Source organism: Lethenteron reissneri, chromosome 22 (genome assembly GCF_015708825.2).
Source record: "Lethenteron reissneri isolate LAM-NWPU_2019-01 chromosome 22, ASM1570882v1, whole genome shotgun sequence".
NCBI lineage: Eukaryota > Metazoa > Chordata > Hyperoartia > Petromyzontiformes > Petromyzontidae > Lethenteron > Lethenteron reissneri.
In genome coordinates, this window is record NC_083800.1 from 5409845 (window position 1) to 5431945 (window position 22101).

The 22101-nt window shown below is 46.0% G+C and overlaps 1 protein-coding gene across 2 annotated transcripts; it reads left to right on the forward strand.

Annotated features, from left to right (window-relative positions):
• The first annotated feature begins 959 nt into the window (after nucleotides 1–959).
• Nucleotides 960–16751, forward strand: SMOX (spermine oxidase). 2 transcript variants are annotated; one of them, XM_061556444.1, is made up of 7 exons: nucleotides 960–1207; nucleotides 6710–6949; nucleotides 8976–9186; nucleotides 9785–9958; nucleotides 11744–12554; nucleotides 14401–14561; nucleotides 15357–16751. In XM_061556444.1, exons 2-7 carry the CDS (start codon nucleotides 6726–6728, stop codon nucleotides 15525–15527), a joined length of 1752 nt encoding a protein of 583 aa, XP_061412428.1. In that variant the 5' UTR covers nucleotides 960–1207; nucleotides 6710–6725; the 3' UTR covers nucleotides 15528–16751. The 2 variants fall into 2 exon arrangements, with proteins under 2 accessions (XP_061412428.1, XP_061412426.1); XM_061556442.1 differs by lacking the exon at nucleotides 960–1207 and having other exon boundaries at nucleotides 6712–6933; nucleotides 8959–9186.
• Nucleotides 16752–22101: the final 5350 nt, after the last annotated feature.

Genomic DNA, 22101 nt, shown 5'->3' on the forward strand with positions numbered 1-22101 from the left:
GAGAGCCGGGGGGGGGGGGGGAGAGCCGGGGGGGGGGGGGGAGAGCCGGGGGGGGGGGGGGAGAGCCGGGGGGGGGGGGGGGAGAGGGCCGGGGGGGGGGGAGAGCGGGGGGGGGGGGAGCCGGGGGGGGGGGGAGCCGGGGGGGGGGGGGGAGAGCCGGGGGGGGGGGAGAGCGGGGGGGGGGGGGGGGGGGGGAGAGCCGGGGGGGGGGGAGAGCCGGGGGGGGGGGGGGAGAGCCGGGGGGGGGGGGAGAGAGCAGGGGGGGGGGGGGGAGAGCGGGGGAGGGGGGGAGAGCCGGGGGGGGGGGGGAGAGAGGGGGGGGGGGGGGAGAGGGGGGGGGGGAGAGCCGGGGGGGGGGGGAGAGCGGGGGGGGGGGGGGAGAGCCGGGGGGGTGGGGAGAGAGCCGGGGGGGGGGGGAGAGCCGGGGGGGGGGGGAGAGAGCGGGGGGGGGGGGAGAGCCGGGGGGGGGAGAGAGCCGGGGGGGGGGGAGAGCCGGGGGGGGGGGGGGAGAGCCGGGGGGGGGGGGGAGAGCGGGGGGGGGGGGGGAGCCGGGGGGGGGAGAGAGCCGGGGGGGGGGAGAGCCGGGGGGGGGGGGGAGAGCCGGGGGGGGGGGGAGCCGGGGGGGGGGGGGAGAGCCGGGGGGGGGAGAGAGCCGGGGGGGGGGGGAGAGCCGGGGGGGGGGGGGAGAGCCGGGGGGGGGGGAGAGCCGGGGGGGGGAGAGAGCCGGGGGGGGGGGGAGAGCCGGGGGGGGGGGGGAGAGCCGGGGGGGGGGGGAGAGCCGGGGGGGGGAGAGAGCCGGGGGGGGGGGAGAGCCGGGGGGGGGGGGGAGAGCCGGGGGGGGGGGGGAGCCGGGGGGGGGGGGGAGAGCCGGGGGGGGGAGAGAGCCGGGGGGGGGGGGAGAGCCGGGGGGGGGGGGGAGAGCCGGGGGGGGGGGGGAGAGCCGGGGGGGGGGGGGGAGCCACCCCGCCTCTCTCCCGGTAGCCGCAGCCGGTTCGGGCCGGTTAAGTGAAGGAGGTGGGTGGCTACGTAAGCCACGGCCCCCCTCGCTCGTAACATCGCCAAGCCACGAGACTCCTCCTCCTACTCGCTTCCGACTGAGCAGCACCCCCTACAGCAAAGAGCAGCAGCCAAAAGGGGGTTGTAGGAGCCGGTTCGTCTCCCACACGGCCACCAACACAGCAACGCGGGAGGATACACAGCACAACAGGTACGGAGGGCAAATCTGCGTTTTTCGTGAGTGTGTTCGGCCGTGGGCTAGTGACATCGATTTGACGTTGTGTGTGAGACTGTGTGTGTGTGACTGCGTACACACACACAGTCTCACAAGCCGCTGTGTGTGTGAGTGATACTGCGTAAGACGAAGCCGCTGTGTGTGTGTGTAGGACGATGCCGCTGTGTGTGTGTGAGACTGCGTAAGACGAAGACGCTGTGTGTGTGTGTGCGTAAGACGAAGCCTCTGGCTGTGTGTGTGTGTGACTGCGTAAGACGAAGCCGCTGGCTGTGTGTGTGTGCGTAAGACGAAGCCGCTGGCTGTGTGTGTGCGTAAGACGAAGCCGCTGTGTGTGTGTGTGTGCGTAAGACGAAGCCGCTGGCTGTGTGTGTGCGTAAGACGAAGCTGCTGTGTGTGTGTGCGTAAGACGAAGCCGCTGGCTGTGTGTGTGTGCGTAAGACGAAGCCGCTGGCTGTGTGTGTGCGTAAGACGAAGCCGCTGGCTGTGTGTGTGCGTAAGACGAAGCTGCTGTGTGTGTGTGCGTAAGACGAAGCCGCTGGCTGTGTGTGTGCGTAAGACGAAGCCGCTGTGTGTGTGTGTGCGTAAGACGAAGCTGCTGTGTGTGTGTGTGCGTAAGACGAATCCGCTGTGTGTGTGTGTGCGTAAGACGAATCCGCTGTGTGTGTGTGCGTAAGACGAATCCGCTGTGTGTGTGTGCGTAAGACGAAGACGCTGTGTGTGTGTGCGTAAGACGAAGACGCTGTGTGTGTGTGCGTAAGACGAAGCCGCTGTGTGTGTGTGCGTAAGACGAAGCCGCTGTGTGTGTGTGTGTAAGATGAAGACGCTGTGTGTGTGTGCGTAAGACGAAGCCGCTGTGTGTGTGTGTGTGCGTAAGACGAAGCTGCTGTGTGTGTGTGTGTGTAAGATGAAGACGCTGTGTGTGTGAGTGACTGCCTAAGACGAATCCGCTGTGGGTGTGTGTGTGCGTAAGACGAAGCTGCTGTGTGTGTGTGTGTAAGACGAATCCGCTGTGTGTTTACGCGTGAGAGGTCACCGTGTGTATTAGTCGGGTGTGTTGTTGTTGTTGTTTGTACCACCACCACCACCTGGACCTCTATCGTGTTGTGTGACCATAGGTTTGGACGTGTGGAGGGGTAATTATGATGTCGTATTGAGACGTACGGCGGCGTGTAGTGTGTGACATTTAACAAATTGTGTTATTTGACAATGTGCTTCTATTTGAAACATCGTTGTGTCTATGTGTGTAGTATTATGTTCAAGCCTAATGCTGTGTTTTGTTAGCCAGTAGCACTGTTACTTGAGTCTATATACCCTGGGTAAAATGACAACTTGTGTGTTGTACAATGAAAGTGATTATAATTATTATACTGTGTGTGTTTATTGTGGTCAATCAATGCACAAACCACACGGCGCATCGCAGCAATGAGATAGATCTTTGTGTTTGTAACACTATACACCGGCAAGTTGTGTACTCCATTGGTACAGAATGTAACGTTATATGGCAATTATATATAAATAAACAACCACAGCACTGTATCTGATTTTCCATGTACTGTGTGCTCGTAGGCGCATGCAGTATATGTTCACATTTATAATACGAATATAACTGATGTGTCTATCTATACGGTAAACTAAAACCTACTATTGTATGGTCATTCGTGCAGTTGTACACGGTATATATATATGATACGCAGTGTATATTCCGTATAACCCATATAGTACCGTGTATGGCACTGCCCGTGATGTAAGTTACAATGCAATATACCCACAAACACGGTGCTGTGTTTGGCAATCGCTGCAGTAATAATAATGTGTTTCGATGTATCAAACACCCACACCATTGTGTCGGTATTAATCTATATATGTATTAAAATATAACCACTGTATTCAATACGTATGCGAAATATGCTACAGTGTACAACCCCATCCACAGGGCTCAACGCCACTGGGTAATTGCGTCGGATAAGAGAGTCCCTTTGTTCCGATGTCTCGAACGTTACACACAAAGATATAGACTCACCCACCACCCGTATAGCCTTCAACAGACTGCTGGGGCAAGGGCTGTCTTTGTCTCCCCACTGACTCATCTTTACACACCGCCACTAGGTACTCGTTTTAAGGCTGAGTCGACCTAGGAGGGAGGGGTGCCTAGGACCGGTTCGGATATTCGCCGTCAACTGCTGTTGGCCGTGAGCGGGGAACCACAGACACACACACAGACGGCAAGACAGACACACAGACAGACAGACACACACACAGACGCAGACAGGACAGACACACAGACAGACAGACCCACAGACAGACCACGGACACACAGACAGACAGAACCACAGACCACCACAGACCAGACACACGACAGCACGCACCACACAGACACACACAACAACAGACAGACAAGCACACAGACGCAGACAGACGCACACACAGACACACAGACACACACACAGACAGACACACACACAGACACACACACACACACACAGACGCAGACAGACAGACACACACACAGACGCAGACAGACGCACAGACACACACACAGACAGACACACACACACACACAGATACACAGACACACACACAGACAGACACACATACACACACACACAGACAGACACACAGACAGACACACAGACACACACACATATACACACACAGACAGACACACAGACACACGAATGTATTAGTTGCGGTTTGTGGCAGTATTATTTCACTCGGATATAAGAAAGAACAAATTCCATCCGCAGACAAGTCAGTGTATCTGATTCTGCGAACGGAATGTTACAACCCCGTTCCAAGCGCTACACATTTCCCCCCCCCCCGCATACTCTTTAATCATAACAGTGACTGTACATGCCTAGCACATGTCTAGCACATGTCTATTATACACACAGTTCACCACCCATTCTGTGATTCGCACTGCTGCTTTGACTGACAACGCCGTTTCTCTCTGCCGCAGATGGGGAACAGCCGTTTTGGGGTTGATGTCAATGTCTACCAAATAGCCTCTCTGTTTATTGGTGGTTGTTTACCTGAACGGATGGACTGTGTAGTCGTGAACACGTCTCGTAAAGCTTCATTTGATCCGAAGGGATGTTTAGCTTTATGCGCATACATTTGTAGTTTTAATAAAGATCATTATTCTGGATTTTAACTTTATTTATTCTGCATTAAATACAGTAAATTACTTGTTTGCAATGTCTGTGGCCCAATGTGAAATGTCAAATCATCTGTGGAACCGTCAGAAACCGACCTGCATTGAAAACGACCCCACCGCAATTGTATAAATCTAGTGACCTTCCATTAAGCTGCTGACGAAAATGGATGAGTCATGCGCGTTTGGTTTAAAAATCGCTTGGATGTTTATATGTTAAAGGGAAATAACAAATGCGGGACATTGTCCGTGACATCACCGCTGGATTACACTTTCAGGAATAGCGGGATGAGATGCAAAGTTAAAATGGGGATTTACTAGATTTTAAGTAGTTTACCCACCTCCATAATTAACCTCACCCTTAATTGTGTATCTCGAAAGTATGATTGGTTTCCGTGTGTGTTGAGGGGGGGACGACGACAATATAGTTTATTAAGGTAATTTTTGTATTTGCTTTAAATTTAATTATTTTGTCATGGTGATATATCAGGATCATAAGAGATGGCTATTGGCTTTGGGAGGGCTTCATCTAGCAGTGGATGGATCATGGCTGCTACTGCTGTTGATGTGTCTTCTAGTTTTTATGGAGATCTTGCTCAAAAACACAACTTGTGTGAGTCATGGGGAATGTGAAATAGACAGCATCCCCTCTTAACAGCTGTTATGTTTAGATAGCCGCAAGCACGATATTTTGACTTTTCAGACAGACCACACACACCGACACGCCCACCTACACAGATGCTTGGGAAATACCGACCGACGGAAGTTGTGGGCATAACAAGTTTATTTTAATTGCACCATAAAGAAATACACATTATATCCAGTGGTTTAGAAGTTACGTAATGATTTCGCCTCCATCCTGCCAGCATTGATTCTTTCACACTAGGTATGTGAATTATGTGAGAAATAGTGATGCATAAGTATGCACGGTTTCCATGAGTGCTGGACACCAACTGGCTCATCAAAAGATTCGTTTTTATACTGTACTTGTTGAAATGCCCCCACTTGCCTATAAAGCCTGCCATTCCAGTCTTCTTAGATCAGTAAGTGTGTCCTAGTACACTGGCATGCACAGGTGCTTTCATATTTGATTGCAAAATTTCACACATTGACAGACCGTCACTTTTTTTTTTGGGACCACTTGAAAGTGACTGCTGATTTTTTTTTACATGTTAACGTTTCCCAGCCAGGGTGACACCACTATAAGCAATGGAGCCTTGATGACACATGCTTGTGTGTGCTGCTGCATTGGCAGATTTGAGGACATTTACGATGGTGAATTTGATTGACTTATAGCCAAGACAAGTAGTGATTGTGCATAGTAAAGTCGTTGTATAGTTCAGTTTGGTTTAAAATGAGAACAAAGTGCATCGATATGTAATGGTGTGTAAGAGATACGATGTCTTGGCATTACACTGTCACCTTTGCCCACTTTTAATGAGCTATCATAACCAAAAAAAGTATTTCAGCATTTTGGTACAGACACATTATGATGCATTTAAGACCGAAGCAGGAGGATTTCACCACAACTCTGGCTGTCCGCCTGATGATGCTAGTTGTAATTACTGGCGAACCGTCGTACTCGGATTATAAATGTCATGGCTTTACTGTCCAACACGCCCGGTGTGTTGAACTCGTATCGAATTGGCATGTATTGTTTACGTGACAAACCTTACTAATTGGCTGTGTCGGGTGGTGGCGGGTTTAACGATACATTGATATTTGCGCGCTCTAACCCAAAAACTTATATTATGGATGATGTATATGGAGGAGAGTTGTACAAGCTGTTCCATACCAAACAAGTACCCACTCACAGATGTGTCTTAAAAGTATGAAAAACATGGGAGTCATGTGTGTACGTGGTTCACGCACTGTGCTATGAACCTGGTGATTTGATTTTAATATTTGGCCATGGCAACACCAGTGGCAAGTGTTGTCTGAACTTGTTCTTGAATGCATACCTAGTGTGGTGACTAAGGCAGCCGGATGTGTTCGTTCGCTGGCCATACCAACTGCTCGCACTCCGTGCCTGCTTTAATAGATGCTCGCTAAACAACACTTTTCTAAACAAAACCTAATGGGCTACTTTGGGGATCGTCATCATCATCACCACCACTTAATATTTACACCGTGCCTCCCATGCAGTACGTGTTGTGCCGCCCTACGGTATGGGGCGGAAGCTGTACCTGTGTGGCACAAGCTGTACACAGTACTAGCCAGCATGTGAGGCGTTCAGTAGGGAGGACGTTGTTGCGATACCGTTTTTCACCAATTGTCAGGATGAGTTAAGTTGCGAATAAGTAAACATTTTGTAATGTGTTCTGCAGGAGCCGGTGACAAGGCATGCAAAGTTGCGAAGAGTCCTCAGAGAGCGTTGATGAGCCTCACAGTAAAGGCCCCCGGGGGAGCGAGGAACCGCACGTCATTGTGATTGGCGGCGGCCTTGCTGGACTCGCCGCCGCCAGCAGACTACTTGAACGTGGCTTTCGCCATGTGGTCATTCTCGAGGCCACCGGCCACCTTGGAGGGCGCGTCCGCAGCAAGGAATTTTGTGAGTCCAGGGCACCGTCCTTATCGGATCAATCTGTTTTTGCCACAGTTAAAATTGCTGTATGGCATTCCGTTGTGTTTCGGGTTGAACCATGTGTTTTTTGGCCTGATGCCCGATGTGTCGCTTCATGAGCTGGTAGCGTCTTTTAGAACTGAACTGAATTCATGAACTGACTTGAATTCAGTTCCTGAAGAAGCTCCCAGCACGTGGAGCAATGGAACGAAACATTGGAAATCGTGCCAAATACACTGCTCTCCATCCTGAAAACACAAGCACATCCGAGAAAATCAACGCAGTGAAATTTCTATTGTTTGCCTTAAAATTTGCATCTTCATAAATGCATTTTCTTTACAGAATTTCATACAAAATAGTGCCCATCTAAATGAATATGCTTTCAGTACTAACGTAAGCCTATCAGCACCAAGAATACATTGTATTTCTCTTATTCAAGCAATTATTACACGTGAATAAAAAAAACATTAAGTTCGTGGCCTTGGCTGGAATGATACTATCTAAAATGAAGGTGATAGTTCACTCGTGTTTTGACATGCACAAATTTTATAACAAGTTGGGTGTAGCCCGTCACATGGGTTTGCAGTTTATTAAATACAGTTATTACATGCAGTGGGTGGGTCTGCTAGTGTTTGAAAACATCTCCCCAAACATAAGCTACACTTCCATTTTTTCTGTGTTTTTTATTTGTAAGTGCTCTAAAGAGTGTGACATTGGTGCAGTGGCTGGCGTGCTACACTATGAACCCGGAAACTCTAGATTGATTCCAGGCCAAGGTGGCGAGTGATGGCATAACCTCTCCTGCCCTCTCCTACAAACTTGCACTGACCAGCAAGTATGATTAAAAAGCCCCAATAGCCCATATTGTGTGAGGAGTCCTTCATTCATTGGTGAATCAATAATGGCTGTACATTTGCATTTAATGTGTACTGAAACGCCAAAACAATTGCTTTGGAAAATAACGCTTCAGTCTAAACTCTCATATAAATTATTAATGAATGATTCATTTATTTTCACTGAAACCGTTTGCAAGGTAGATATGTTAGTTTTTTTAGATATTGCAAATACTGCTGGGCTTTAGTGGAGCTTTTTGCTATTTCTTACAAATGCCTTTTTTTCCAGAATTTGGAGTCCTGGTTTATACCCTCAAGTTGCATTTGAGTATACATTGCGTCTTATTCCTAAAATGTTCACTGTTGCTTCAACAAAGCTTGAACATCTTTGAAAGTGCTCTTCCGACCGTCCATGTGTTCTAGTGTTTAGCGATGTAATGAAGGTTTTGAAAAACACCCTATATCCTTTTGTGTAATGATACTGTCCTCCATGTGTTGCTGTGTTATATGGCATCCTTTCTACCATGCCTTTGAGGAGTTCATCTTGCAGCACATGTTTCAAGCTTTTTAGACTTTGCATAATAGTAGATAACATGCAATTAATCTTTGGAGTACTGATTGTGAAATGACACTAATTTGAATTGTGTTTATTAATCATGAAAGTAAAATTTCATCGCACTGTGATAAAGATACGCACTTATTGAGTCCTGTTGTATGTGTTACCCTTAATTAAGACTACACGGTAAATGGCATACAAATGACATAAAATAATGATTTTGCCCAATTGGATTGAATATCATAGTTTACCTTTCAGCCTCCAAATAAATTTAGACTGACCACAATGGCCATTACGTTTGGATGTTTGACCACACTTCACCATTGTGGTCATTGCGCATTGTTGAAGGGGTAGGCCCAAGAACTGGTTAAGCTATCCATCGCCACTGATTTTAGCCATGGCTGGGAATTAAACCATCCACCACTGCACCGCCCCTGTTGGCGATACGTAAAATTACTATGTTGTCCTCGCAACCAAACATGTCTACTTACCGCATGTGGAGTAAAAATGCAACGCTCCAACAGTTTTTTTTCTTTAATCGAAACACCGTATCTTCCCGCCAGTATCGATTTCTCAGGTAGCAGCCACAGCATCTCTGCTGTCGTCTCTCACTGCCGGCCACAGGCCAGACGACGGTGGAGCTTCGGAGCAGCCTGGATCCATGGGGCGCGTGGGAACCCTGTGTATCACCTGGCCGAGGAGCACAACCTTCTGGTGGAGACAACGGAGGAGGAGCGCAGCCTCGGCCGCATCAGCCTCTACTCCACGGTGGGCGAGACGTGCTACTTCACGTCGTCCGGCCGCCGTCTGCCGCGGCACTTCGTCGAGGAGTTCCGTGACCTCTATGACAAGGTTGGTTGTTCTTACACTATGAGATCTCTTTTACCAGTGGCAAAATGTAATGGTAGGTTTTTACCCTTTTAAACTGGTACAAAACTGACACCTTTTATTCAAGGCATCATGTTTGCAATAACCACAACACAAGTAGTCAAAAAAGCAAACAAAAAGAAGCAACTCTGGTGTCATCTGGTCCACCACACCAATGGGGACTAGGCTCTAAAGAAAGCCGTCTCGGGTGTGGACCAATCAACTTCAAGGACAGTGCATATTATTATCATGATCAGAGTTGCTTCTTTTTGTTTGCTTTTTTGACTACTTGTGTTGTGGTTATTGCAAACATGATGCCTTGAATAAAGGTGTCAGTTTTGTACCAGTTTAAAAGGGTAAAAACCTACTATTAAGGTTGGTTGTTATCGTCGGTCTTGCGTTCTCATTGCCCCATGCTTCCACTTACGCTTTGATGTAACCCAAGCTCAGGGCTTTTTTTTTTACTCTGTGTTGTCGTCAACGTTTTTTTTATCTCTCATGTTACCGCCTACTTAATTTGTCTTTCTTACCGTTGTTTGATCCCCTTCGACCCTTTCTTCTGACACCAAAAAATGAACCGCAGGTGTTTAACTTGACACAGGAGTTTTTCCAAAGGAACAAGCCTCTCGACGCAGAGCACAGCAGCAGCGTGGGCGAGTTCATCCGTGAAGTCATGCGCAAGTGCATCGAGGAGGAGCCGGATGACTCAAGCCAGACCAAGCGGGTCAAGCTGGCCATGCTACAGCAGGCTCTCAAGGTTAATCAGTGGCCAGACCAAAACATCATATATTATTATATACAATTAGCCTATTGTATTGTCCATGAGCTATGTAGGTATGTGTGTTGAACTTCGTTCCCACCGTACATAGTCAACCGTGCTATTCAGAGATGCCGGGGAAGGACAACAAACTAGACACAAAAAGAAGTTCTAAAGAAATAAGTTTTCAATCTAGACTTCGAAAAGTATGGCTATGAAGTAGGGCTGTTGCTTAAAATGTCACCTGTTTATATATATATTTATTTTTTAAGGCAGTGTTATTGGTGAATGTGAGTCTTTTTTTATTGGGGAGAGGCCGTCCAGTGTTTACAGCACTGCTCGAATGAGTCCGGAAATATATTTAAATGTGTGGTTTGCGTCATTGTGGGTTAGAGGTCCTTTGAAAAGTGTTTACAGTACTTACACAGTATTAGGATGCCAGGAATTTTCTTTGCCAAGTTTGAGCTAGTCCCAGATTTAATGCTTGCTATGTTGCGCTGTTCTTTTGAATCTGTCACAACAACCTGAGTTTGATTCTTGGCCATGGCTAAAGCTAGTGGCGAGTGATATCTGAACTGGTCCTAGCACACCTTGACTAACTTGCAATGACCAGCATAATAAAGCATGGTCACACTACTCTGACATGGTGATGGGGAGGTCTTCATCCAGCAGTGGCATGACAAAGCTGATGTACAATATTGGTATTTTATTTATTGCATCAATAATTACAACTCGTAAAAAAACTGGTAGAAAATATGGGACCGAAGTTTTATTTTGGAGTTGTTTTTATTTGCATGGTAACAGAACAAGCCAATTCCAGTTCAACAAACAGATGGGGTGCAATTTTCGGAACTACAGTAAAACCTGGGATTGCGAGCATAATTCGTTCCGGAAACGTGTTTGTAATCCAAAGCACTCGTATGTCAAAGCACTCGTATATCAGTTGTGATCACGTGACGCTCGGCAGACAAAGCGTACACAGGTACTACTCGTATTGCAAGACCTCGCTCGTTTACCAAATTAATATTTATGTAAAAAATTTGCTCGTCTTGCAAAACACTCGCAGACCAAGTTATTCACAATCCCAAGGTTTTACTGTAATTTTCAGCTCGTTGTCAATCCACTTGTTGATAAAGGCCTTAAAATGTTGTATAATACTTCACACTGGTTGGTGCAGGTTGGTAAAGAGAGGATTCAGGATGGATTCAGGTATCACTTGCTACTGGTGTTAACCCTGACTGGGAATCGAACTCAAGTGACTGGATTCATAGCATAGTGCAATAACCAGCATGCCTCAGCTCCACCCATTTTTTCATTACAAAATCGTTAATCCAACTGTATTGCATATGTGATCTTAAGCTTCACGATGATTTGAACCTATGGGTGTGTTTCTCAGATTTTATCTTCATTTCATAAAGATACTCTCCACAAAACTCCACAATACTCCACAATATTAGCACGTGAATGATTTTTAGTCACCCTTTTAACCTAGATCAAAAGCCACATCTCATCATCAAATACCAATGTTCCCAGAATAAGCCCTTTGTTGACTCCGTACAGTGAAAATTACTCAAGTATTTTGATGGATTCACAGATGATCAAATTAGGTTTCATATCATTTATAGCTGTACTTTGCAATGGCCAATTAAACAACATTATAGCTGTGCATCTCCACAAGAATAAATCATGGATGTCAGCCTATTAGCCTACCTGTTTTCCACATGTTAACCAGATATACAGGAGCCATTGTTATGAACCTAACTGGGCTCTCTCATCTCCTGCCAGGTGGAAAGTTGTGAGAGCAGTGCGTCAAGCATGGATGACGTGTCTCTTGCCGCGTTTGGGGAGTGGACCGAAATCCCCGGTGCCCACCACATCATCCCCACCGGCTTCACATCCATCGTGGACATCCTTCAGCGAGGTATACCAACCTCGTCCATACGCATCAGCAAGCCAGTACGCCGAGTTCTCTGGGACTCTACCGAGCACTGCAGTGGCTTTTCCGGCTCTGCCAACAAAAACGGCAGCAGCGACGGCGGTTGCCTAGAAAACGGAATCGGCGGCGGCGGCAGCAGTGGTGGCAGAAACGGCACAAACGGAGACTCGGAGAAGAATCCAACGCACAACATGGAGCCGTGTTGTCGAGCGGCGCGTACCTTCCCCGTGCGCGTCGAGTGCGAGGACGGGGAGTGCTTCCTGGCCGACCACGTCATCCTCACGGCCTCGCTGGGGGTCCTCAAGGAGCGGCATGGCACCATGTTCGATCCTCCGCTGCCCGGCGACAAGGTGGCGGCCATAGAGAAGCTCGGCATTGGCACCACCGATAAGATCTTCCTCGAGTTTGAGGAGCCCTTCTGGGGCCCCGAGTGCAACAGCATTCAGCTGGTGTGGGAGGATGATGTGGGGGAGGAGTCGGAGCAGGAGCAGCTGCGTCCCTGGTATCGCAAGGTTTGCAGCTTCGACGTTCTCTACCCGGCGTCGCGCTACGGACATGTGCTCGGCGGCTGGGTGTGCGGAGACGAGGCTCTCGAAATGGAAAAGCTGGACGACGAGACGGTGGCCGAGACGTGCACCGAACTGCTCCGCAAGTTCATGGGCAAGTGTAACACAACGCAAGAATGTGACGATGAAATATAGCGCATGTACAGAGAATTCGGGGCGGCGGGGGGTTAAGTCCTAATGATACAGTGTTTTGTATGATCGGTGTGTATAGGTCGGGCTTTAGAGGACTTTAAAATGAGCCTCACATTTAATCTGGTGTGACTTTTCTTTTCCAGCAAGGGTATGCCCTTTGTAATATATGCTATCATAAACCCAAGAGTAAGCAATTGCAGCGCTGCCCTTTTTTTGTTCGAACATGTTATTTTTCAAATGCCTTGTCTCTATTATGCCCCAGGCTAAATGTGTGATTTAATTCGCAAGGGTTTTTTTCACATTGCCGTCGCTCTTTATGAATTGTTTCAGCATGTATTCATGGCTTCCACAAATTCTAAAATTGGTTTAGTTTTTTCTTCTTCTTTTGGGTATACGCACATTTCCCTGAGTGCTAATTGCAGGGTTTGTATCTGATCTGTGTGTGAGCGTGCTATTGAATTTGTGGCCGTGTGTGCTGCTTTGCATTGCCGTAGGTAAGTATGCAGCATGAAAGTTTCATGTGAGTACGTGCGAATATGGTCTGGGTACATGAAAAAAAAAATGAAAATGTGTCCTGGACACTATGTGTAAGTGTGTGAGTTAATAATAGTAGAATTGAAACATTAGCACAATGTACATTTGTAGGGTAGAAATTTATCTATCATAGTTATGATAAAATGTAGGTTGAATCCAATTTTATTTTTCATTAGAATACTTTAGCAATGCAATAGACTATATATAATGCTTGTGTTTCTAAAGAAAATAATAGATTTACTAGAATAAAAGTCGTGCTTGATATGTAATTAAACCTGAAGCATGGAGAGTTGCACGCTTGGAATTATATTGAGACAGAAGCAAATAATGCATGGCTTGCAGAGCATGCGCACATTACAGAGATTTATTGACAAAACAAAAGTGGGCTTGGGTCGGACATACCATGAGTGAACAAGACTAGTGATGGAATTGCAACCGAAGGACAGAACACTCCCGGAAGTGAAGTCGGTTCATGCGCAGGATTACGATGGATCGTGAGTTTGCAGGATGGTGAGAGATTGCAACGGTGCAGGGAGACCTTCATCCAGCAGTGGATGGACAATGGCCGGTGATGATAAGTTCTATAACGTTGATAATTGGTTCTTTACCCTTCTATCTGGCAACAAAACTGACACCTTTTTGCAAGGAGTCATGTTTGCATAGACCGCAATACCTGCAGTCATAATACAAACAAAAGAACATAACTCTGATAATGTGCACTGTCCCTGAAGTTGATTGGTCCACACCCGAGACAGCTTTCCTTCGAGCCTAGTCTCATATGGGTTGGACCAGATGACGCCAAAAGGCGCACTTTTGGCACACCCGAGACAGCTTTCCTTCGAGCCTAGTCTCATATGGGTTGGACCAGATGACGCCAAAAGGCGCACTTTTGGCGTCATCTGGTCCAACCCATATGAGACTAGGCTCGAAGGAAAGCTGTCTCGGGTGTGGACCAATCAACTTCAAGGACAGTGCACATTATCAGAGTTATGTTCTTTTGTTTGTATTATGACTGCAGGTATTGCGGTCTATGCAAACATGACTCCTTGCAAAAAGGTGTCAGTTTTGTTGCCAGATAGAAGGGTAAAGAACCAATTATCATATTTTTACTGGCAAATGAGGTCCCCATAAGTTCTATAACCTTTTTTTTTTAAATTCCATTGCCCTTTTCATTTCTTAACGGTACACAGCAAATTGTGACTCACTGTGGGTGTATAAAATCACCGTTTAAACACTGCCTTTTATTAAATAACATTTCCCTTGCTGTCACACAGGGAACCCAAACATCGTGAAACCACGCAAGATCCTCAGGACGTTCTGGGGCAGTGACCCGTACACACGTGGTTCGTACTCTTACACCCGCGTGGGGTCAAACGGAGCGGATATTGACACATTGGCTGAGCCCCTGCCTTATACAGACAGCACCAAAATCCAGGTACCAGCAATGCACTGTGTACAATACACGCTGCTTTACACTACTGCGTATGATTTTGCGGTAATGGCATATAGCTCTCTCGTGTTTTCAGGTTCCCCTTCGTTTTCCGTTCGTACTGCGTGTTATTTGGGCACGGTGTCCGATTCTTCGCTCTACCTGCTGGGAACTAAACTGAGAAGCTCCCAGCATGTGGAACGACATGCCGGAATCATTTGGAACAAACACGTTGCGGAGCTATTCCAGTAATTGCTGTTAACGCTTTTATCACTCTGCATGCAGTTTTCACGTTGAGTACTTAAAACTGGTGTAAGATTGCTCAGGCTGATTCATCGTGTACAGTAGGTTGTGCCACTCCTTTTATTGCCAGTGGGAGCTTATTATCTGTTTCATATTTTATAGCGTGTATATGTACACGCATTTTTACACAAGTACTGTGCATGTGTTTGTGGGGAGCGGTAGAGTAGCGATTAGCGCACTGTGCTACATACTCAGGGACCCGAGTTTGATCCCTGCTCATGGGCCAACACCAGTGACAATTATCTGAACCAGTCCTTGGACTCCCCTAGGTCGACTCGGCCTCAATTGAGTACCCGGTGCGATGTGTAAACATTGTGACTCGGGGAGACAAAGGCAGCCAGGCATGGTGCTGGCCACCCACCCCCTCGTGTGCTGTGGCGGCCTTCATAGGTGCGACTCGCTAACAGCACTTGCCCCAACAGTCTGTCAAAAGGCTACATGGGAAATAATTGTACTTTTTTTTTTTAAAGATGTCCTCTGAATGTCATTCTCTTTCAGCCTCTGCAGTTGCTGTTTGCCGGAGAGGCCACTCACAGGAAGTTCTACTCCACGACACATGGTGCCTTGCTGACTGGCCAGCGCGAAGCAGGCCGCATCGTTGAGATGTATGCTTACGACGACGGTTCAGAGGGGAAGGAGAAGAAACTGGAGGAGCTCATACGCTATTAGCATAGATGTGTTCGCATCCTGTTGAGGTGGCATCTGCTCTTTGACTACGGACCGGTATTGTGTTTTGGCTTGGTGGCGTGATTAATGGAACAAGTAGATGAGATACACACGTTGCATGTGCTTCAAATCATTTTCTTAAACCTTTGGTGCTGTGGATTGGTATTGTGCATCAGGCCGATCAGAATGGAAGTATTTATGGCACCGTTACATGTCAAAACCACCATGCTTTTCCACTCATACGTATGTATCTTGTATGTATGTATGTTGAATTTCTTTCGCACCATACGTAGCCAACCGTGCTAATCGTATGTTCGAGGAAAGGACGACAAACTAAACACAAAACGCAGTTCCATTACAGTAGTCATATTAAACTTTCACAAACATCAGTGTTCATGATTTGGTGTTTTTTAAACAATATTACAATGTGTTATTCTGGTTTTAATACATCTCTGTATTTCTGTGGTCATATACCACCACCAACAGTACCACACTATTCGGTATAGAAAATGCATCCTCCTAACACTGTAGTGGATTTATGAAATATTACACAGATCAATACATTCATGAAAAACAAGTTCATTCGTTTGCTCTCATAGTCAATTGCAGGAAAGAATTATGAGTCGAATACAGGAAGATGCACAACAACTGCAAATGGCCAAACACTTTCAGTCCTGGTGAATGTTGAGAATAACTCCCCACGTGCGGTGTTTTTGTTGTTGTTGAAGAGACGAGCAGACAAAACAATTCCATGAACGTTGTCGTAGTTCGTTTTATATTATCCGATATCAAAGAAGAGTGGTTGTAAACCAAAATGTCGGTTACAGTGTCATAGAATGTCCTAAAGAAATAATTTGTTGCTGCATCGGTCACATTGATTCTTATTTAGCTTTATTGGACAGTAATTATGCAAACCGCTGCATGTGTAGCAATGGCAGTAGCGACAAGCCGTGCAGTACTCGCTGTTATTGTCGATTTTACACAACCGAATTTAATTGTTTTTAATCTTTGTAATTGTATGTGTACACGTGCCACTAAAACGTTTCGAAAACAGGTGATTTTAATACGTGTTATTTTCACCGTGATGGATTTATATCACCTTTAGAATACTGTTTAAAAGTAAAAGAGAGTAGCAAGTGCCTTGTTTGTGCTTTTGCTGAACTGCGTGAACAATTGATTTAATTGGTCATTTGATCTTGCTAACGCATTAATAAAGTTACAGCATTACCGTGTGGTTGCTTATGGTTGACATACAAGCTGTGTTTACACTACCCCCTAGCGTTCGCAATGCTCACGGAGCCTCACTGAGACCACATCCACAACCATGATTTGCCAACACAGACTCAGACTTTATTCAGTTTAACACATAGGCTTTCGCGACCAATATTATCCATATTAAATATTTTTTTGGGTAAATATAAATGTGTCGTTAAAACCCGCCACCACCCGACAAAGCCAATTAGGTTTGTCATGTAAACAAAACGTGGCAATTAGTTGCTACTTCAGCACACTGGTGACAAACCTTGTCTGTGGCGGGTAGTGGTGGGATTAACCACACATTTATATTTACGCGATCTAACCCGGACTTTCAGCTGGTAAAACATTCGGCTAAGCATCTCGGTTACAAGGACAAACAGCCAAATACTGTCAGCAGTGCCGGCAAGTTACAGGACATTGCAGGAAGGGAATGTGCGTACAAGAGCAAAAACATGAAATATTTACACGAACCATGCCAGAACTTGCGACAAACATGATAATAAATTGTGATCAAATATAAAAAAGCAATCTTTTCACAGACGTATGTAAATAACCATATAAAACATGCGTAAAGGAGTGTATGGCAATTGTGGCAGAGGTGCTCCTGCAGCATGGACTTCAAACACGAAAGGTAAATTTATAATAGTAAGACTGGTTATAATGACATTCCAAAGTGTGGGTGCTGTGCAAGAGAAGGCTCAGAAACCAGTCTGAGTTCTCGATGAAGGAATGGTCAACATGATACTGGAGACCCGTCTTCGGTTGATAGATGCAGAAAGTGAGTTACATTCTGAGTCGATATAGATTTAAGGATGTGTCGATGAAATTTGCCCAGTGTATGTCTACGTAGCTCCAGCAAAGTTAGAGTAGCATTAGAGCAAAGCTCACAGTGATGACTTCCACAAATGACACCCAATGCAAATTTTAAAGAGTCAAATGATAAAGAGGATTAGTTAATCCCACCAGACTTCTCGTTGTGCCAAAGCGTCCAAGGGTGGGAGGCGTGCAGGCTGCGGAATTGACACCGTGCAGGAATATTTTTAATGCAAGGGGAAGGGGCGTTACGTGGTGGAAACAAAACACGAATACATCCACAACGTGAAGCGTACTTTTCTCATAAAAGACACCATGAAATATGTCTGAGCATCATGTTGACTCGAGGTATGGACTTGTGATTTCCCTATGTATTATTGCCTAAGCAACTTTAGGGGAGTGGATTATTGGGTGTTGGATGCTATACCAGAAAGGCTGAGAAACCTCATGCACCACATTCATATCCGTTTTTACAAAATGTTGTAATTATCGTTTCTCACGTTATTCTCAGATATTTTACTTCCTAATATGAATTCAATTATCAACTCGATAAGTAGAGTTGTAAAGAAATGTCTTTTCATTTAATTAGTGCTTTGCTACATATTTGACGGAATCGTTTTCACAGTTAATGTACGTATGCATTGCGTTACTGACGGCATGTGCGTTATAAGCGTTACAGATGGTAAATCTATCATCATAAACGCAGACACATGCAGTTCAATAACTATTCGGTATTCTTCCATTGTACTGTACGTACAGCAAATCACACGGTACAAAGAAATGTGAAATACAATACACATTGGGGGGAAACTAATATCGTGATGATCCTTATCATCGTAAAAAAACAATTGCGGTAACCCAAATGCAGGCTCGTTGTGCCAAAGCGTCCACACCTGGTTGGCAATCCCACCAGCAGGGCCCAATTAACACCGGGGCTTGAAGGAGCTGCAACTGAGGGCCTCTGACTTTGATGGCCTACCCAACAATACACACAGGTACTGCTTTACGCTGGGTGAAATACAATGATGTGGCACTATGAAAAATCATACACTGTATGTAATATGGTAATTAAATCCATGGCATCAATCACTACGCCGAAAATTACAAAAACATGTTCTTTTAAACTTTTGTCTATCTTGACAAGTTGTATATCTCTTTAAAAAGATGTAACAGAAATTTCCAATCTGATTTCATATTTATAGAGCGCTTTCACTCAATGCGCTTGACATAGTTTAGACAAAAACGGTGACAGAATAGAATGATTTAGGTGGCAGGCGCGTGAAAATGATTGAGGAATGAGCCACCGTGATAGAGGGGTACTGATGGCTAACGAAAGGGGAGGGACGGGAACGAGTGGAGGGGCGAGGGTAGGGAAGAGAAAGAGAATGGGCAATAGAGGTAAGAGGTGAGATTAATAACAGCAGAGAAGTTTGCATCGGGCATGGGTGGTGGCAAAACGGTCAAACGAAGGAATTGAAAGTACAAAGTGGGGCTACCATCAAACTTTATCTGGCTCTGCCCACCAGACCCCACCCGATAGCCACCTGGACGATATTCTATTTCCAGGCTGATGAGGTCTGTGGAAATCTCAGGGCTGACAACGGAGAAGATAATGCCCAGTGGAGAGAAACGCTCGGTGGGCTGCTGTTAAATAAGTTGGTCCCGATCACGCTAATCATCTCACACGTAATAAACACAATAAATTAGATCACGGGACTAAATAAAAAATGAAATATAAAACATTCTATTTGGTTAAGTTAATTATAGTGACCTCACAAATTCTTGTACACAGCTTCATTTCGATAATCGACAATGTAAACTAGCGACAATGATGATTGGTATCAATGTTACCCATATATCAATATCATAGCGTATCACCGATATGTTCATGCTTATAAAACTAGTACTGTAGTATCTACACTGTCATAGCGAATGAGAACCATGACATATAGGGACTCTATTTACGAACAAGTTAGGTTCCAGAGATCTGTTCGTAAGTCGATTTGTTCATAAGTCCAACTTTACTCCTGTCGATTCCAAATTTGTTGTATGGCATGTACAATAAACACTTGGAATGGCTTTAAAAGTTGTGCAATCTCCTGTAGATGTAAATGCCACTGGTTCTTCATAATCTGCAGATGTAGATGCCACCACCACCATCTATTGTGCGGTGGTTGAACTTACGACTCTCGGTTTAAACAGGCAACTGCACATACGGACAGGTTAGTTCGTGTCTCTGAAAGTTCGTAAGTCGAATGTTCGTAAGTAGAGGATTCCCTGTATCGGACATTCAATACCTCGTGGTTGTTGGAGCACCTACTCAAGGGGTGGTTTGGTCCCCACCATTCCTTGCCGCCTTTATATCTCCAGTGCAGATAATTATCACCCAGGACCCACCTTGCATGTGTCCTCGGCACACACCGGTGTTGCTACTTAGTTTAGTCTAAAGTCAACCTTTGGAATTTTGGTCATTTTAATCTGTGAGGTTTACCGTCGTGTTATTGTTTATTCAATAATATATATTCGATATTGGAATCAGCGATACGTGTCAATGCTCTAACATCCGTTCCAGTCCTTCCGATTTAAATGATAGGTTGCTGATATTAACACCACGCCATCTGACTTCAAAGCTAATGTCCTTCACTAAACTAAACATTGAAAACAAATTAGTTGCATCATCTTTTTTTATTTGGCAAATATTGAAGACATAAAAGGGCCTTCATAAATCGGCAGCCAATCGATTGAATCTGGAGGATTGGCAAGTACTATACCGAGAATAGGTTTTCCCATTTTTTTCTGGCAACACAACAGGTGTTGAGATGTAAAAACACCAAACTGAAACCTTTAACAAGGAACCATGTCTACATTAACCACAACACTTGTGGTCAGAATGCAAACAAAAAACATACTCTGATAATATTTGCATTGTCTTTGAAATTGATTGCTTTCTTTTGAGCCTAGTCCCAAACGGTCTTAGACCAGTACTATACAGTTTGATATCGATACTTTAGGCAGTATCGCCTACCTCGAGTGTCAATGGAAAGCGAGCTCGTTGGGTTTTATTGCTTTACCCCATCTGGTTTGGCCGGTCCTGACGCAATCTGTGCACATAGAAGGCTGCTACTGCCCTTGGGATGCGTTCACGATCCAAGTGAGCTGGTGAGCATCTCGTGGGATGAAAGGCAGACTGCCAAGGACCCCCCAGAAGACGTTTCACAGATTCGTGTCGGCTCTTCTGGCTCAGGATACAAACATCAAATCGTCTGGATAAAGCAATCCACGTTCTTCCATTTACGTCAATGATGTGCCAACGCTGCAGCGTTCGGGATAATGGTACACACCGAAGCGCACAGAGACGGAAATAAGTCATACACTATGCAAACGAGCTGGTAATAACGAGCCAAACGTCAAATTTCGATTTAAAGCTTTCGTGACTGCAGGGATTCATCTTCTTTGTTCTTTCGGTAAAGTCACGTAGAATGGAAATAATAAAATAATAAAATAAAACATAATAAAATAATTCTCACGACGTTTCGGCCACAACGCAAGCAGCCGTCCTCAGGTGAAGACCCCGACAGACCTGGTCTTCACCTGAGGACGGCTGCTTGCTATGTGGCTGAAACGTCGTGAGACTTATTTTATTATGTTTTATTTTATTATTTTATTATTTCCATTCTACGTGACTTTACCGAAAGAACCAAGAAGATGAGCCAAACGTCGTTTATTACCGAATGGAATCGAATCGTGACCCTTGTATTGAGACAATTCATCATTTCACGGATTGCGTGGGAGAGCAGTGTATTTCCATTTGAACGTGAGCTACAACCTGCTTTGTGTATGTGCGTCCACAAGGTGGCGGTGGTGCAGCTAACTCCCAATCGTCTCAGTCAATGCACCTACAGCATCTGGGTCTTCCTGTCCTGTGGGTCACCCGGCGAGACTTTTACATTTCCACGTGGCCTCAAAGCGCACCACGAGCCTTTTGCCCGTCCAAGGACGACGGGTGTATATTGCAGTAAATCTGAAACTTGAAAGCGAAAAGCAGACCACGACGTGATAGACATTGCATCAATTCGTGTGCAGTTTGTAAGGGCGCGGTGACACAGACTTATTTCATTTAAGGGTTATAATCCCTTGTTCATCACGACGTCCTTTTTACTTTGATGTGTCTATAGCGTTACAAAGATGACGTGACGTCAGGGTTCTGCCTTTGTAGTGAGGGTTGTGAGTTGACGCCGAGGAGGGGGGAGGAGGCGCCTCGCCCCCCCATGTGGAGTGACGTCACCTGCTAATTATTATGAATGGAGGGGGGGGCAGTGTCCAGTTGGAGGACGTCACCTTATGATAATTAATGAGGGGGGCTGTTCGATGTGGAGTGACATCACCTACTCATGATTATTAAGGGTGGGGTGCTACATGTAGAGTGACGTCACCTGCTCATGATTGTTAATGAGGGGGGGGGGGCATGTGGAGAACGTCACCTGCTCATGAGTATTAGTGAGGGGGG

What these genes read in the sequence shown, in the direction of transcription:
- SMOX (XM_061556444.1), top strand. Translation starts at nt 6,726, where the DNA reads ATGCAAAGTTGCGAAGAGTCCTCAGAGAGCGTTGATGAGCCTCACAGT. An exon ending in TTTTGTGAGTCCAGGGCACC is followed by an intron (nt 6,950 to 8,975) that starts GTCCTTATCGGA and finishes ACGACGGTGGAG; the next exon opens with CTTCGGAGCAGCCTGGATCC. An exon ending in TGCTACAGCAGGCTCTCAAG is followed by an intron (nt 9,959 to 11,743) that starts GTTAATCAGTGG and finishes ATCTCCTGCCAG; the next exon opens with GTGGAAAGTTGTGAGAGCAG.